The following is a 16293-nucleotide window of genomic DNA, read 5'->3' on the forward strand; positions in this document are numbered from 1 at the left end:
GGCTTCCTTCCCTACAAACCAGTGATGAAGCAAGGCTCCTACAATCTGTTCTGGCTCTACTCCCAAGATTCCTACTCATCCCCATGTCAGAACCTATGTCTTTGAGATACATTGGTTCAAATCATACCTCTTGCTGTGAAACTTCAAGGACCTTGGAAAAAGGTGTGGCAATGTCATGAAAATATCTATTTTCCAAGAAGTACCTGATAAACTGTGTTCTACATGTAGAAGATATACAGTATTATACTGGAACCGATCTGTAGCCTGGATAGTCCTCAAAGTAAAATGAAATCTTTGTTATAAAATTTTTGGTTTTTCAATTTTTCTCTTTTCAATGAAGGAATAAGAATAAAACACCCTAGCAGTTAAGGTTTCAATTAATCTAGATATTTCTTTAAATTCAAGGGCTTATGATTACGATTAAAGTGGCTGAAGCCAAATGGAAGAATTTGGGGTTCTCATGGCCTTTCTTTTCTGTGTTAGACAGGACCATGAAGATCTAGAAAAGCAGCTGAAAGAAATCTTTAAGGAGCGAAGCACCATCCTCCAACAGCTGACAAAGAACTCAAAAGAACTTGATGGAATTAAAGGCAACCTTCAGGTGAGATGAAAATTAATTTTCCCAGAAACAAAGGATGAGGAGTCACCTGGTTTGTCTTGATGGATGAATATGTAAAGACTTCCGCATTTTTAAAAATCAGTTTTGATTTTTTTTTCTTGGTTTGACCATATAAGTAATTATTTATAATTATATTAGATTTGGAAAGAAATGTCATTGAAATAAACTCTGGGAATCTGTGGTTTGTAAATTCGGGAACAAAAAAATTATGTGTTTGGCAAAGCCATCAATTTCTCACAATCTCTGAGATCAATCAACCCTCGTGTTTTTTATATTATGAAGTGAGAAAAAGTAATTATGACCAAGAGTTAAATGAATATAGGAATGATCTCTAGAAAGGAATTTTAAAGAATATTTCTGAAGATTCTTTAATAAACCTCATTCCTAAAATCGGCAAATGCCTTAGAAAGGAGAGAGTCATCTGTAAACATGTGTTAACATTCAGTGAAATCTCAATCAAAAACCAAGATGAGATTTATATATGATGAGAAGAATTTTCTGAAATATCTGATAATATATTTTAATATTTGACTTAGACATTGTATTTATTGAGTATATACTGTGTACTAAAACTTTGGCTGTTTTATAGAATTTAAATTTCATAATATACGTATGAGGTAGATACTATTTAACATGATTTTTTTTGTTACACCTGAGGAATCATCCTTCGAAAAGATGAGTTATTTTGATATCACAAGGGAAGCCATATATGAAATGCAAGCAATCTTGCTACAAAGACTGTTTATTAGTTTTTGCACTGAACCATGTTTCTGAACCATTTGGAGTCACTGTTGTCTTTGGCTTTCTATTGCCATGAGGATGAGGATGATGATAACAGTGATGATGATGACGGTGTCAGTAATCCATACAGCTTATGGAACACGGTCAATGTCTTGTGTTAGGTATTCTTTCTACAATTTTATTTAATTTTCACGTAATGGCTATGCTGTGGTTATTATCAGTTTCATTTTGTATGTGAGAAAACAGAGTTAGACAAAAGTTAAGAAACTATCAAGAGCACAGAGTTAGGCAGCAGAGCTGCTTTTTAAACCTAATGCCCAAGCTCTTATTCCAAAAGTTTTGTTACATCTCGAGAACATAAAAATAAGAGCGAAAAAAAAAAATTATTCACATTCCAATAGACCACAGAGACCACTAGCAGGATAATTGTGCAGGAATAAAAGTATTATGATAGAAGTATTTGCAGAACATTAGGGAAGCACTAACTAGGATGAAAAAGAAAGTACAGCGATTTCCACAGGAATCTGATGCCTGAGGTGCCACCTTATCATTAAGGAGAAATTCACCAGTTACAAGAGGCTGCAAAGAATATTCAAGACAACTGCATCTTCTTAGAGGTATGGCACACATGGCACTTTGAGAATATTTCAAGCATACGGTGAAATGACTATGAGTGGTGAGTGTTAACAATATTCTCAGGACACTCAATTTCTCTGTACCAGTAGCCTAAATTAAGATACCTAATTACAGTTTAGAAAATTGCTTGAAAAAAATGTGTAATTTCATGGAGTTACATTTTTTGAAAGGGTAACAATTCCACCAATAAATGTAGTTGCAATTTTTAAGATGTCTCTTGTTTATTTTGTGCCAGCCATTGTGCAAGGTGGTTTTTATTTCGTATCTTATTAAACCTTCCTAACAACCTCTTCACAAAATTAAGATGATAAGATCATTCATCTAATCATTCTAGGTTTCAAACACATAGTGAATAATAATATAGTTGTACATATTTTTTTCGAAAGGACTTCATGAAATAGAAGGTTTAAAGTCTTGTTTATCTCTGTAATCATAGCACCCGACTGGGATACAGGTCAATCAACAAACATTATGTTGATTCATTAGCAGGTTTGTCGACTTTTGGTATCCTTAAAAGAACCAAGAGTATTTTCCTAGATGTATACTCTGGATATTTCCCTGGATATTTCTGGGGAAATAATAGTCAAGTACCTCCAGCTCTTCTAATGAGATAAGCCTTGCTGATCCCCATGTGTATATCTACCTTTTTCATTTCTGCATCACATGTTTTTTGTTTTTTTTTTTTTTTAATTTCTTGAGGACAATCCTCTACCTTCTTTATCTTGGTTTCCTTTAAAATGTCCAGAGTATAGCATATGGTCAATAAATGAATAAGCGTATTTTTATTGTACTTTTCATCAAGTGCTTTTTTACACATCTATTATCCCCTTTGAGTTTCCCATTAACTGTCTAAAGTAGGTTCTTCAAAAAAAAACATATTTCAAAAACAGGAATAAAGAATGGTAATAACTACATTCCTATCAACACATACCTCAAATGGAAAAGAATTAAGTGCTCCAACCAAAAGATAGAGTGGCTGAATGGATAAGAAAAGCAATACCCCTACATATCCTACCTACAAGAGACTCACTTTGGATTAAAAGACACACACAGACTAAAAGGAAGGGGATGGAAAAAGATATCGCCTTGATGGACCTAGTGGGTCCATCGCATGATTTCACATACATGTGAAATCTAAAGTACAAAATTAACAAATACCAGATGGGAGGAGGGTTGAGGGGACAAAAAAAGAGGCAAAGGGATTAAGAGGTATGAATGGATAGTTGCAGAATGGACATGGAGATGTAAAGTATAGCATGGGGAAGATAGTAGTAATGTTTTAATAAATATGTAAGGAGGAAGAGGTGTACTAGATTTAGTGGGGTGATCACTTTGTGAGTTATGTGGATCTCTGATCACTATGCTATACAACTGAAACTGGGATATTATTGTATGCCAACTATCAGGGGAAAAAAACTCATTGAATTGTACAAGGTAAATACAAGCAACTAATTGTCTATTATATTTCAAAAAAACAGAAAAAAATAAAGTAGCTCTTCAAAATTCTCATTCCTGTTTCTCACATAAGGAAGTCAAAAGACAGATTTTGTGACCTGTGTGAGGTCATAGGTCATATAACCATGATGCACTTTGAACTGTAAATATTAGGATTGGTGACTTTTCCCCACTGTAATTACTTGTTCTGCTTTTGTGTGTGTGTGTGTGTGTGTGTTTTATATGAAATTACTCTTTCCAAATAAGCAGAGCAGCTTTTATTGGCAGTTTCCTAATAATGACCTCAGTCAGTCATTTAGGGAAGAAGTTTTTTGTATGAAGTTCAGTCCATCACATCCCTATCAGAGTGCTTATCGAAAATTGTGTTTTTAGCATTAGATTGGAAAATTTGTGAAGGCAGACACCGTGCCTTTGCATGAGACTTGGTATAATTTATGACAAATATTTGTTAAATTAATATTAAGTAAATAAAATGCTTTGCTATTCTTGCTATTATCAATTCCTTACCTGTCACAGATTCTCTTCCTATAAACACTATCGCTACCTTTCAGTTTCCATTTTTAATACCAAGAAAATAGTTTACCCTGTTAAAAATAGTTTATTGAGTATAAATAAGAAAATTCTTAGGGAAGGCATAATGGAACAGATTCTCTAATTAGAAAACACAGTGGACTTTTCTGTTTTAATTCATAGTCTATGAATGCTGAATTTGACAGAGTAAATAAACACTAATGACTTTGGTGGTATTGTTTTTAACTTAATACAATGTCTGTACAATTTCATCATTTTTTATGACCTTAGTTCTTCTGTATATTCTAATGTACATAAATAATAAAAAGATAAGACCCAACAGGTAAATGCTTTTTGGCTGCTTTGATCTTGAATTGTATTGTTACTTAGCTTATTTAGGGATGCCTTTTATGTCCCCTTGTATTTGTAGAAATCATGCCAGAGCTGGTTTGACATGCCTGCAGAGAACACAGTAAAACTTCCAACAAAGAGCAGAAAACATATTTTATATTCACTTATTAAAAGACCTAGATATTTGGAGGGCATGTTTCTATCCATCAAACCTCTAAAGACCCAGACTCAGCTCTTTCTCCTTCTCCTGCTGTGTAGTACACACACTACCTGGTATCGTAAGTTTCTGAGTGCATCCTTAGAACCGTGAGGGCCATCATGGCCTTATCTGCACATTATTGTTTCAGGGCATAAATACGGTCACACCAAAGGCCAGAGAGATGAAAGTCAAGTGAGCCTCAATTTATCACTTGAATAAGACTTCCTTTTCCCCTTTTTTCTTATCAGTCTTTGAAAAATGAAGAGAAATCGGCCAAAACTAATGTTCAGACTCTTCTAGAAATAAGTCAGAAACAAAGGTAAGACTGCGTTTTCTTTTTATTTTCTCAGTTCTTTTTTTTCCCATAGTGCCAAACTCCATTCAGAAATTTCACAAAAATCACTTCAATCTAAATGCCATACATTTTTTTATCTTCTTACTTACACTTGAATATATGAGACTTAAACGTTTACACACATATGTAGTCCTTTCTCACCATTCTGTATCTTCTCTAGTATTCTTGCCTCTTGACTTAGAAAGCTCTCATTAGCATATATTTGGATTGCATTTATGACATGTTAAAAATATCAAGACCAGAGTCCTATAGTGAATATTTTTATTATTAAAATAAAATTATTATTTCTTGAACATGAAATTCTTTTTCAATCCAATATTAAAAAGAGCTTATATAATTTTAAATTATATCATTGGTTTGAAATTAGCCACCTATGCTCAATATTACACAACTATTTGTGGTTCATTGAATTAGTGTTGGAGAATTACAAACAGGATTTTGAATAGGCACGACTAGTCAAAATAGATAAAGAGACACTAAAAACTATTACTTTTTACAATGCATTCCATGGTGGGATAGGATAATAAACAAAAATATACAAATAGAAGTGACCTCTGCATGTGCGGCACCGCCGAGAGAATTGCAGTGACTAAGAAGACAGAGGAAATCAGGGAAGAACAGAAAATTAATCTGTATACATAGATTAGAGATAAAAACTTTTTAAAGATTGGAGGGAACCTATTTTAGGTAGCTCTACAGGAGGATGATATAAATTAAAGAAGTATTTTAGGGAGATTATTCTAAAAACATTGTGCAGGACATAAAGAAAGAGACATAGACCAAGTGAAGGGAAAATGGCTTAGGGATGAGTACAGGGAGAACGCAGCAGTGAGGACCATGGAGTGACAGTGCAATAAAGTCTGCCTTTTCTCATTGAAGGAGAGACACAGATGAGGCGATGGGCTTATACATGATATTGATAAGAAAAAGCCTATTCCTTTAGTTTGCTGATATTGTCATAAATTATCATTGGCTGTTTCTACATGACACACAAAATACCCAGGCAAACCAGGAAAAAATGTGGTTGGGTTTATTAAGAACTTCTTAATCATCATTTATACATTTGGTACATATTCAGACTACCAAGTGATGGACCAAGTCTTTCAGTGAAAGAATTACATGGACCAGATATTTTGGTATTGTGATTTCAAAGTTTTATCCAAAATTAGAAAACTTGTTTAAAATGCATAGCTTGTATAATGTACACAAAGTCAGAATGTGAAATTCGATAAATTCTAACAATAAGTAATTTCTCAAAAGGATATGACATTTTATATATTAGTTTTTATTGTTTACTTAGAAATATATAAAAATCATAGTTTTCTGAATATGAAGATGGCTCTGTATCTTATTTCCAAAATAAGAGATAGATATTAATAAAGAGTAAAAGAGAAAAATATGATTTTTGAATATAAAAAAATATTAACTGATTGCAAATTTAGAAATATTAAAAAAAAAATGAGTCTGAAAATGTGTTTTAGATACCATTTGCCTAATACACTCGGCTCTCATCAACCCTTGGTCTTCTGGAAGCCTTGCCACCCAGCCCTTTACCTGGAAAAGTAGGCCCAAGAAGTCATGCTTCTTTTATGTGACTCTGACATCACTGGCCACAGTTAATTGGCTCAGAGACAGCTACTGAAACAAAACTAAATCAATTAGAATTTCCCTCTTGGAATTATAGCCAAGAGGCAACTAATTGGTTTCTGCGTCATTGGAACTAGGCTGTAAGTTAACTCAGGGGATATGAGGTGGCCTTATGCAACTACACGGAGAGAGCGGAGAGTTCCTTTCTGCCAAGAGAGACAAAGAAAGGAGTGTGTATGTGCATGTGAATGTTTTTGTATGTGTGTATGGGGGAACAGAGTGGAGAGAGAGAGAGAGACAGAGAGAGAGAGAGAGAAAGTTGTTGACTCTTGAGTGTTACCATTTCAGAAGTATTTAGACAGAGGAGTCTCCACAGAGAGTTTTAAACCTTACTATGCTAGGAGTGAGAGTGTGTAACCACGTAATAGAGACTCTGGGGGATAGAAGAGTATCCTAAAGTACCTGAAAGACTGTCTTGAGAAAAGATAATAAAGCATTTTATTCTTTATAGTGGTTGGAGGGTAGAGATACCTAAAAGGCAGTTTTGGACTATGTGTACTAACAGGTTTTAAAATATAATGTTCTCTAAAAATAAACAAATGGTTGGGGGTAGTAGCAAGTTCTCTGTGTGATGTTATTACAATACAAACTGGAAACTATTTGAAAAAAAAAAAATCTTCCCGTAGTGATTCAGGTGTGTGTTTTCTTGTTTATAATTTGGGGTGGAAGATGTGTGAAACAACTGTCTTTTAAAATTCCTATAACCATGAAATTATATGATAAAATGTACTCAACATCTGAACAACTTATCACAGATGTCATTGGAGCCATCAGTTCTTTAGAATTAAGTTTCGGTTCAGTATCAAATATGGCCCTGGAGTAGCTAGTCACAGTCTAGAAATTTCAGCTGGTGGAAAGAGCATTTTATGAGCAAGTCAGGAATCATTTCTCATAGGAATATAACTTAGCATGTCTGTGAGGCAGAAATTTGGAGGCACTTAAAGCATGAGAGCAGTGAGAATTTGCAGAAATAAGCCTGGGAGGCAGAAGGAGATGGAGAAAATCAGAAGATTAAAAAGTCCCACATCACCACTGGACGATAGCATTTCTTATACAGAAAAAAATGTACCGAATTCTCTGCCTTCTCCAGTTTTTGTTAACAGCTTTTACAGTTTATTTTTGTCTTTCTCCCTACATTGCCTATAAATGTCAGTATGTGGGAATTTTTGAATACAGACATGTGCTCATTTTTATAAAATCTGTAATATTTTATATGTATGGATCATTTAAAAACTAAAAAAATAAATACAAAATTTTCAAATCCAAAAATATTAAAATAATTATTATAAGATTTTACTATAACTTTTTATCAATTGGTAATATAAGAGTTTGATTGTATTTTGAAGATTTGAGTGTTAGGAATAGCACATAGAGCCTTCTTTCTTTTCTCTCTCTCTCTCTCTCTCTCTTTCTTTCTCTCGCAATAAAGGTAGTATAATAACTCTCTGGAGTTTGAGCACATAAGCTCCAGAACACAATTTTACCATTTCTCTATGTATCAGTTTTCTGTATTTAATATAATTTCATATTTGATTCAAAGCTTGTAAGAGTGCCTATTACACTGTAAGCCTACAATATATGTACATATTATCATTATATTATATTATGCCATGAATGCTCTTTGTAGAAAATATCAAAAACGATAATGGAAGTCCAAATTTTAAATGTCCACATACAAAACAATTCTGAAAAATAAAACCTGTTTGAGGAAGAAATGAAAGCTGAAACTTAAAATCCACTTTAAGCAAAAGCGTTTTATATGCTTCACCGAAGCAAGCATAAATCATCTAACCAAAGTGACTGTAATTATTTTGTTTTGTAATCAATTTATTTAGATTACATTTTGCTTTGACAAAGCCCCAATCGATTCCAACAATCATACAGATTCTTATTGATATTTCTGAAATTAAAATTGGGACTTAAGATTTTCTAGAGTAAGAAATTTGAGCCATATTTAATCCCGCTGGATGAAAGAACAGCTCGTGGTGATGCAGGAGGTGGTGGTCAAAGAATGAACACAGGGACCTGCAGTAGTGCCGGGGACTGTGACAGTAATCTCATATTTATTAAGTGACTATTTCAGGCAGTATACTAAGCATTTTGCATGCATTATATCATCTAAACCTCAGTACAAACCTATGAGGTAGTTCTATCGTTGTCCCCATTTTACAGATTAAAAAAAAATGAACCTGAGAGGGTACTCTCCTATCCCCTAGCCCCTATGTTGTGGTTACGCACCAAGGTTCCAGAAGGAGACTTTTGGCACTAGATGGGGGATTTTAAATTAGTTTGGGTGCTGATAAGACTAGAAATGTTTTTATTTAGTAGTTGCTTTTAGTTCAAAAGAGTTTATTCCTCTAGCCAGAATCAATACACACACATACTCACTGATACACTAACCCTTATCTGATAATCTGAACTTTCTGAAGTGATAGCTTAGGTGATAAAATTAAGTCACAGAAAATAATGTGATTTGTCATAAACGAGTAAACCGTTGAGAGGAATGCATATTTATGGAAATATTTATATTTTTAAGAAGTGGACAGGGTCCATATATATTTGTGAGCTTGAGACACAATGTGTATATATGTGCAGACAAGTTTTTCTTTTATTACTCCCAATAAATAAGGCATTCTTCAAGTTAGAAATAAGTTTCCTTTCTCTTTGTTTTTATAAAAAAGTACCAGGCTTTATGAAGGGTGTCTAAAGCACAATGCTTTAGAATTAGTCAATTAAGAGAATCCAAAGGCAACAATAATTTTATCCTATCAGCAGTCTATGGTAACTTTCTCCTAACCAGCATGTTCATACTCTGGCATGCTGTCACTAAAATTAGCTTTTCAACTCTAATTATTATATTGATTTGATTTGACACATTATGCAGCTCACAGATGATTCACACAGTGGGATTCGTATAAGACACAATAGCAAGGCAATTTCCTTTAAATACAGAATGCTTTTAGTACTGGCATAGGAGAGAAAAAAACCCTTATTACCAGAATCCTGAGATATACCCTGTATGCTTAGCTGTGTCTCGATTCAATTCTAGTTATCTGTTTCCTAAATGTACGCAGAAAGCAAAACATCCTTTCGTAATGTACATAGGAAATAACAGAATTTTATTATGTCTTTCTCTCTTTTCCTCTCTATTTTCTACTAGAGAACAAATGAAGTCTCTCCAGGAGGCCCTGCAAAATCAACTTAAAGAGGCATCTGAGAAAGCAGAAAAACAACAGGCTACTGTAAGTGTGTTTCCTTTTTGTGTCCTTTGCTTTGGGGCTGGGATATTGTTAATTATTTCCTTTAAAAAATCACTATGAAACAAAAACACATGTTAAACATAGAAATGAATATACAATGAAGAAAATCCAGGCACCAAGATCATAAAAATATTTGGTCAGCATTTATTCCCCCCAAAATATTTTTGTTTTCTTTGATTCTTAGGGGTCTTCTAATTCCCAACCCTCATTTAAGAATAAAAAGCCAAAGGCAAGAGTGGGGCAGGAAGGCTGTGTCAGGCCTCAACTTACATCAGTGGCTCTTGAATTGTGGGGTGTAAGTAACCTTGAACTAAGTTAAACTGTTCAGATCCCTAAGCCACAGGCTTCATCTACTGAGTAGGAGTCTGTCAGGTGAGTCCACAGCATCTACCTATTTAATCAGTTCCACAGGTGATTCTGATATACCCCAGAGTTTAAGAATCAAAATTCTTTCCAGATTTTTTCTCTTGACTCCCACTTTTCAGTTCTCACAATATTCACCATAGGCAGGAAGGATGGTGCTCATGATAGCAGTGCTGAAAATTAGACTTGTACCTAATTGCTCTGACCCACATTATGCAACAAATGAGGACTGGATCTTTTACCTTGTTTCCAGAACTAGAATCTGTTTTAAAATATAGTATATTGAATAGAAAATTTGAGATACAGTAAGCCCAACAGAAACAACTGTTATTAAAGTGATAGTTTATTTCTCAGTTCTCAAGACCAGTGGTATGACATGTAACAGGAACCACAGAGGTAGGCATTGTGCTGGACTCAAGGCAGAGGGAGGCAGGGGAACTGTGGGCCTTTATTGTGGTTTATGTGGGAAGGAATGGGTGAGGCTGGGTGCCGTCTTAGGGTTGGCCAGAGTAAATGATGTCAGTGGGCTCTGGGGCATAGAGACTGCCCCTAGTAGTCTGGTATCTGGCCCTGGGGGTGATTAGGATGGGTGCATAGTAACCTGGAGTGTGAGTAACCTGATACAAGGGGTGGCTCTGTAATTTGTACTCTGTATTTGAAAAGCATTCCGACAGAAGGAGGAATTTTTTTCAGAGGGTTAGGGAGGGAGCAGCAATAGGGGAGACAGGAGGTTAAGATAGGATGACAAGCATATTATTGGGTTGTTCATAATGAGGCTTGTCTACATATATGTGTAAGGTAGATGTTAAAGCATCGAGTTTACAGAAGCTAGAAACATGATTAATACAGCCTCCATCTAGGTTAATTACCTGGGATCCCAGCCCCTATATAAACTGACAGCTTGCCTTTCATTTGCAAGGTAATACTTGGATTAGAATGTGGAGTTTTGCTTCAGAAACTCAGCCCTGTCTATCATTCGGGACATCCGCTTCCTGAAGACAGTCTTTCTAATGATGACTGTTGCCTTTCCTAGGCACGGGATTGTTTCTTGTTAATGGATTCACTGTTATCTGTTCTGCCCTCTTAGAAGGATAAGCTTGTTGGTTCTTCTCTGCCATGCCATGGCAACACTCACTGCTCACCTGCAAGGTATCCTAATGTCTGGCTCTCCGGACATCAGATGTTACATAAAAGAACAGACATATTTTCAGCATTCAGCATGTTGCTCTTTCTCCTCCACGCCTGACCCAGATGACTAGGTGCTCCTGATTTCAATCCCATTTCTGTCTTGACCTATCACATGTAATCTGGATTGTTTCATAGCCTGGTCACAAAATGATGGTATTTAGAACAGAATAGAAGTGTTCACACATACTATTATCTCAGATCCTCACAATAAAACTACACTTTTTTTTTTTTTTACTGAAAATTAATGACTCAGAGAAGGTAAGTTTCTCGCTTGTTTTTACACAGCTAGTAGTTGGAGGAATCAAAGCATGAATTTATGATTATTCCAATATTTTATGCATATGGTATCTAAGATCCAGTAAGAAGAAGGCTATAACTTCTGAAAGAGTATGTTCAAAGTTAGAGTATCTATAAGTATGGGAAATGTCACAGACAAAGGATGCATAGTTGGGATGAGAAGGAGGGAGTACGAGCTAAGTCACTGATGCCCTCATCTCAGCACGCTTGTGATGTCTTTCTTATGGCTCAACATTGAACCTTGAGTGAGAGTTTCCCTCTCCCACCCCAAAATACTCTACTAAACCAAAAACTCCCTAAGTGGATGCATACCTAGCATGCACTCCAGAATAAGATTATTCTGTTTTTAAATTCTTAGTGGACCATCTACGAGTTCTGTGAATTTGAGCAAGCTCTTTAACTTCTGCAAGTCTCCTTATCTGCAGGATTTTGGTGATGATTCCAATTAAAATAACATACACGCTTTTTCCAAAAACATATCTAGCATGTAATATATCCAAACATGAAACTAATATCATTCCTCATTGCTCACTCCTTTTTTCAATTTCACCTCTACCACTGCTTAGCTGAGTAAATATAAGAAAGTTATTTTATATTTCTGAAGCTCTTTTATAATAAAAAGCATGTCGGTGCTATTTATATAACAGTTTATTTGGTGATCATGAGGTGATGCACACAAAGCACTGAACAGGGTGTATAATCAATTGTAAGCAACTTCAGTATTGTATTGAAGTCTTATGAGACTGTCTCCCACTCTGACTTCAGACACCAGTCACAAGCCCAGGTTATCACCTGTGCTTCTGACCTACCAGCTGCAGATTGAAGGTTCTAATAAATACTTCCTTCAATTAATTTGCTAGAGTGGCTCACAGAAGTCAAAGAAACATTTTATTTATTAGATTGCCAGTTTATTATAAAAGGCTATAACTCGGTTAACAGCAGGATGGAAGTGATGCATAGGGCAAGGTATGGAGAAAGGGCGTGGAGCTTCTATGCTCTCCGAGTGTGCCCCTCTCTCTAAATCTCCATGTGGTCACCAATCCAGAAGCTCTCTGAACGCTTTCCTTTTGGATTTTTATAGAAGCTTCATTACTTAGGCATGATTGATTAAATTATTCACCATTTGGCAGTTAATTCAGCCTCCAGCCTCTCTCCCTTCCCTAAAGGTCAAAGGAATGGAACTAAAAGTTCCAACCCTCTAGTTACATGGTCAGTTCCCCTGGCAACCAGTCCCCATCCTTAGGTGCAGTCCAAAAGCACTTAGGAAATTCCAAGGTTTTAGGAGCTGTGAGTCAGTAACCATGGAAAAAACAAATTTATATTTCTTATTATAAATCGTAATGTCACTATCAATTACTATGATCATGATCATTATCATCACTATTACTATTTCATCTTTTTAACCATTTAAATCCATTGATATCTACTAATATCATAGTAAGAATAATCAGGAATGAAAAAAGAATGAGTACCTGAAAAGAAGAAGATTAAAAAATATATATATCCCTTTGTTCATGATTTAGGGTGTTCTTTTTCTTCAACTCCACTTATATTGCTATTCAAAATAGTTTGGTATTCAATGAGTTGCCAGTACCTGCTTTTAAAATCTGACCCTGAATTGTTCAAGACTGACCTAGAGTTCCCAGAAAATTAGAATCACTTTCTTTGTGGGAATCAGACATTTTACTTAGTAGTGATCAAGGTTAAACATGGCTTTATTTTTGCTGTTAGTAATAATTACTAGATAATTGAGTTGACTTTTTTTACTATTGGCTTACATTCCCTTAACTGCAGACTGACTTTTCTTCTTTATATTTGCTATTGTTGTCAATTTTTAAAAATAATTTAAAAACCATGTAGGCTTATATAAATATGTATAAAGATATACATGGGTATATTTGGTGTGTATGAATGTGTGAGTGTCTGTATGTATGTAGAAAGACAGAGACAGAGACAGAGAAAGATGGTGAGGAGAGAACCAGAATATATTTCAGCACAGGATTCTCTTATTATTATATTTTTTAGAAAATTAATTAGATATAAAAATCTCGGTATAACTAGGTGATGTGAAGTAGTATTAGAAGTGTACCTCATTCTGCTCTGACGTTAACAAATGTATACATGCATTCTACCATCTGGTGACAAAGGTGGAAAATGTATGCATTACTACAGGGAAGGTTTATGGTAAAGAAAGAATTTCCAAATGACCAACTTCAAAGGAAGTTTTAGTGGAGCTGGCTCAATGTGTAAATGAGAAGGGACTATCTTGGTCTTTGGTCTTTGTCATGAGGTAGAATATTTGCTGTTGGCTGGGTCAGGGCAGCAGTAGGGTGCCTAAGAGGGTAGGCTGAAGGACATCTGTAAATTCTACTCTTTTGCTTTCTCTCACTCTTCCTTTGGAGTATCACCTCCCTCTTCTTCATCCTGGGAGCCCTTAGCAACAACTCAGATCTCTATGTCATCATGGTAACATCGGTACAGTCTAAAGCCCTGCGGAAATGAGGAGTTGAAGGAATCAGAAATGATGGAGTTCTTACAAATCCCACCTACCTGAGAACCCTCAGCAGAATTCTGGGTCCAAGATTCTCTACCCTGGATCTTTCTCTTTTTTCCCAGGACTGCTGCTGCTGCCTTGTTTTTTGTTTTGTTTTGTTTCGTTGTTGTTATTGTTGTTGTTTGCTCTTTTCCCATACACATTGCCACACAGAGTAGCTAACAACCCAGATAAAATAAGCTAAGAAGCTAAAATAACACTGAAATATGAGATATAGAGCTACTAAAAAGAAAAACCATGCTTTGGAGCACATGTGCAGTGTGAAGCAGAATTTCTGAAATAGGTAAACTAAGAATTCAAGCTAAATGTTTTAAATACACTCAAGAAGATAAGGGAAGTATTCAGAATGCACTGAAAAAAACAAGAAAGCACAAAAAAGAGCTTTTTGGAAATATTAAATATAGATACTACCCAATATCTAAAAGAAATAACACACTAGGTTACACAAATCTCTAGAATAAAATAGTTGAGTAGTAGTAACGATAAAAAAAAAAAAAATTCATGGAAAGCAGCGCAAAAGAAAAAAATTCAGAAAATAGAAAAGAAACATTAAAATAAATGAAAAAATGGAAGTAGGATGCCAAGTATCTGAATCACAGAATATATAAATAAATGAGTGCAAATATACATAAATAGAAATCTTGCTTTATTTATATCTATGTTTTAGAAGGTTTCAAATGGAAATTGTGTGGCAAACCTTCTGAGGTTTTATATGACTTAACATTTAAATGCCTATTTAGCTGGATAGAAAATGAAGAGTAGATAATCTTATGCACTGTCCTTGATTACATTTCTAATTATTCTGCCTTTTTCCATAAAAATAACAGATTGTATATTTTATGCAAAAGATGTTGCAAATATTCACATCATTTGGTAAGTGAATAGTAAAATGCTTGAAACTTAAAGGAGCTATTGCTTTAAAAATCACAAAAATATAAAAGAAGATACTCTTCTGAAAAATTAAATCAAAAAAGCAGTAAAGCTTTCTCGATCTAATTCTGTTGAAAATACTTTATGTGAACATGTGAACATCTGGGGTTTTTTTCCCTAAGATAACAATAGAGTGACAAATCTTTCAAACCTGTATTCCTCATGAAAAACCTAATAGCAAGGAAGAATGAGCTCTCAGGTGTAACCAGAGTAATTAAAGATATTAATGGTCATTGGATGCATTTCCCTACTCTTGTTAATTTTTACGGTTTAACTTGCCGTAAGTGAGACATAATTAGTCTAAAAGCAAGGATTAGCTTCAAGCTTTGACTCTCATTAAGAATAAAGACTTGCTATGTTCTTTCATTCTTTATTCAAGGTAAATTAATGATACTTTTGTCTCTGAAAATTATTTCATTAACTAAGAATGCTTATTTTTTCTAAGAATGTTAAAACCTGCTGCAATTCTAGACCAATGGTTTCAGAATGCTAATACTTTTTGAAGACTCTGAATATATTTTAAGTCCTGAATATTTGAGTATTGCATTCTCGTTTTTCTGTCCCAGTTTAACATTTAAATAATTATATTTTTGACATTGCAGTATATTTTCATTACAATTTTAATTAGTTGTTAATTATGGATAACATATAGTGACTGAGTAGTATCAAAATGGGAGGATTTGGAAAAAATAAAGGTATCAGTGGAAAAGCAGGATATTAATATAAGCAAGATAGCTTTAAATAGTTTATGACTTAAACTAAAGACAAATCTGTAACATATCAAAATTTTCCAGTGCTCATAAAACGCTTGACAGTTTGGGTTTTTTGTTCTGTTTTGTTTTGTTTTGTTTTTGCTTTTTTATTTGTAATGCAAGTGCAGAACTTAAGCTTTGATTGCAGAGGCATCCACTTCATAGAGACACTTCAAAAATGGCTCTCTCAATAAACACATTGCCAGCTACTGAAGGAGCCCGCGCTTCCCCCATCCCCCGTCCTCCACACGCCCACACCTGCACCTTTGCTTTAGAGATCTTAGCTGATTTCCATAAGTTACAGATGACTGATCACTGGTCCACTTGTTTTTTTCTCTTCCCATGCTTTAAATTCCCACTCTTTTAAATTCACCAATAGTCAGCCCTTGAAACCCTGGGCCTTCACCTTTGACTTCAATAAAAGCAGAACTCTTTC

General features: G+C 34.8%; 1 protein-coding gene across 3 annotated transcripts in view; it reads left to right on the forward strand.

Moving 5' to 3' along the window:
- Positions 1 to 16293, forward strand: part of LUZP2 (leucine zipper protein 2) — a 391941-nt gene that overhangs the window by 181984 nt on the left and 193664 nt on the right. The window contains exons 2-4 of one of the 3 annotated variants that reach the window (XM_015586409.2): positions 484 to 601; positions 4760 to 4830; positions 9674 to 9755. In XM_015586409.2, the coding sequence (XP_015441895.1) occupies positions 484 to 601; positions 4760 to 4830; positions 9674 to 9755 (271 nt within the window). The remainder of the gene's footprint in view (positions 1 to 483; positions 602 to 4759; positions 4831 to 9673; positions 9756 to 16293) is intronic. The other 2 variants (XM_025044128.1, XM_025044129.1) reach the window with 2 other exon arrangements.

The sequence above is a fragment of the Pteropus alecto genome, unplaced genomic scaffold (assembly GCF_000325575.1).
Source record: "Pteropus alecto unplaced genomic scaffold, ASM32557v1 scaffold71, whole genome shotgun sequence".
In the NCBI taxonomy this organism is placed as follows: domain Eukaryota; kingdom Metazoa; phylum Chordata; class Mammalia; order Chiroptera; family Pteropodidae; genus Pteropus; species Pteropus alecto.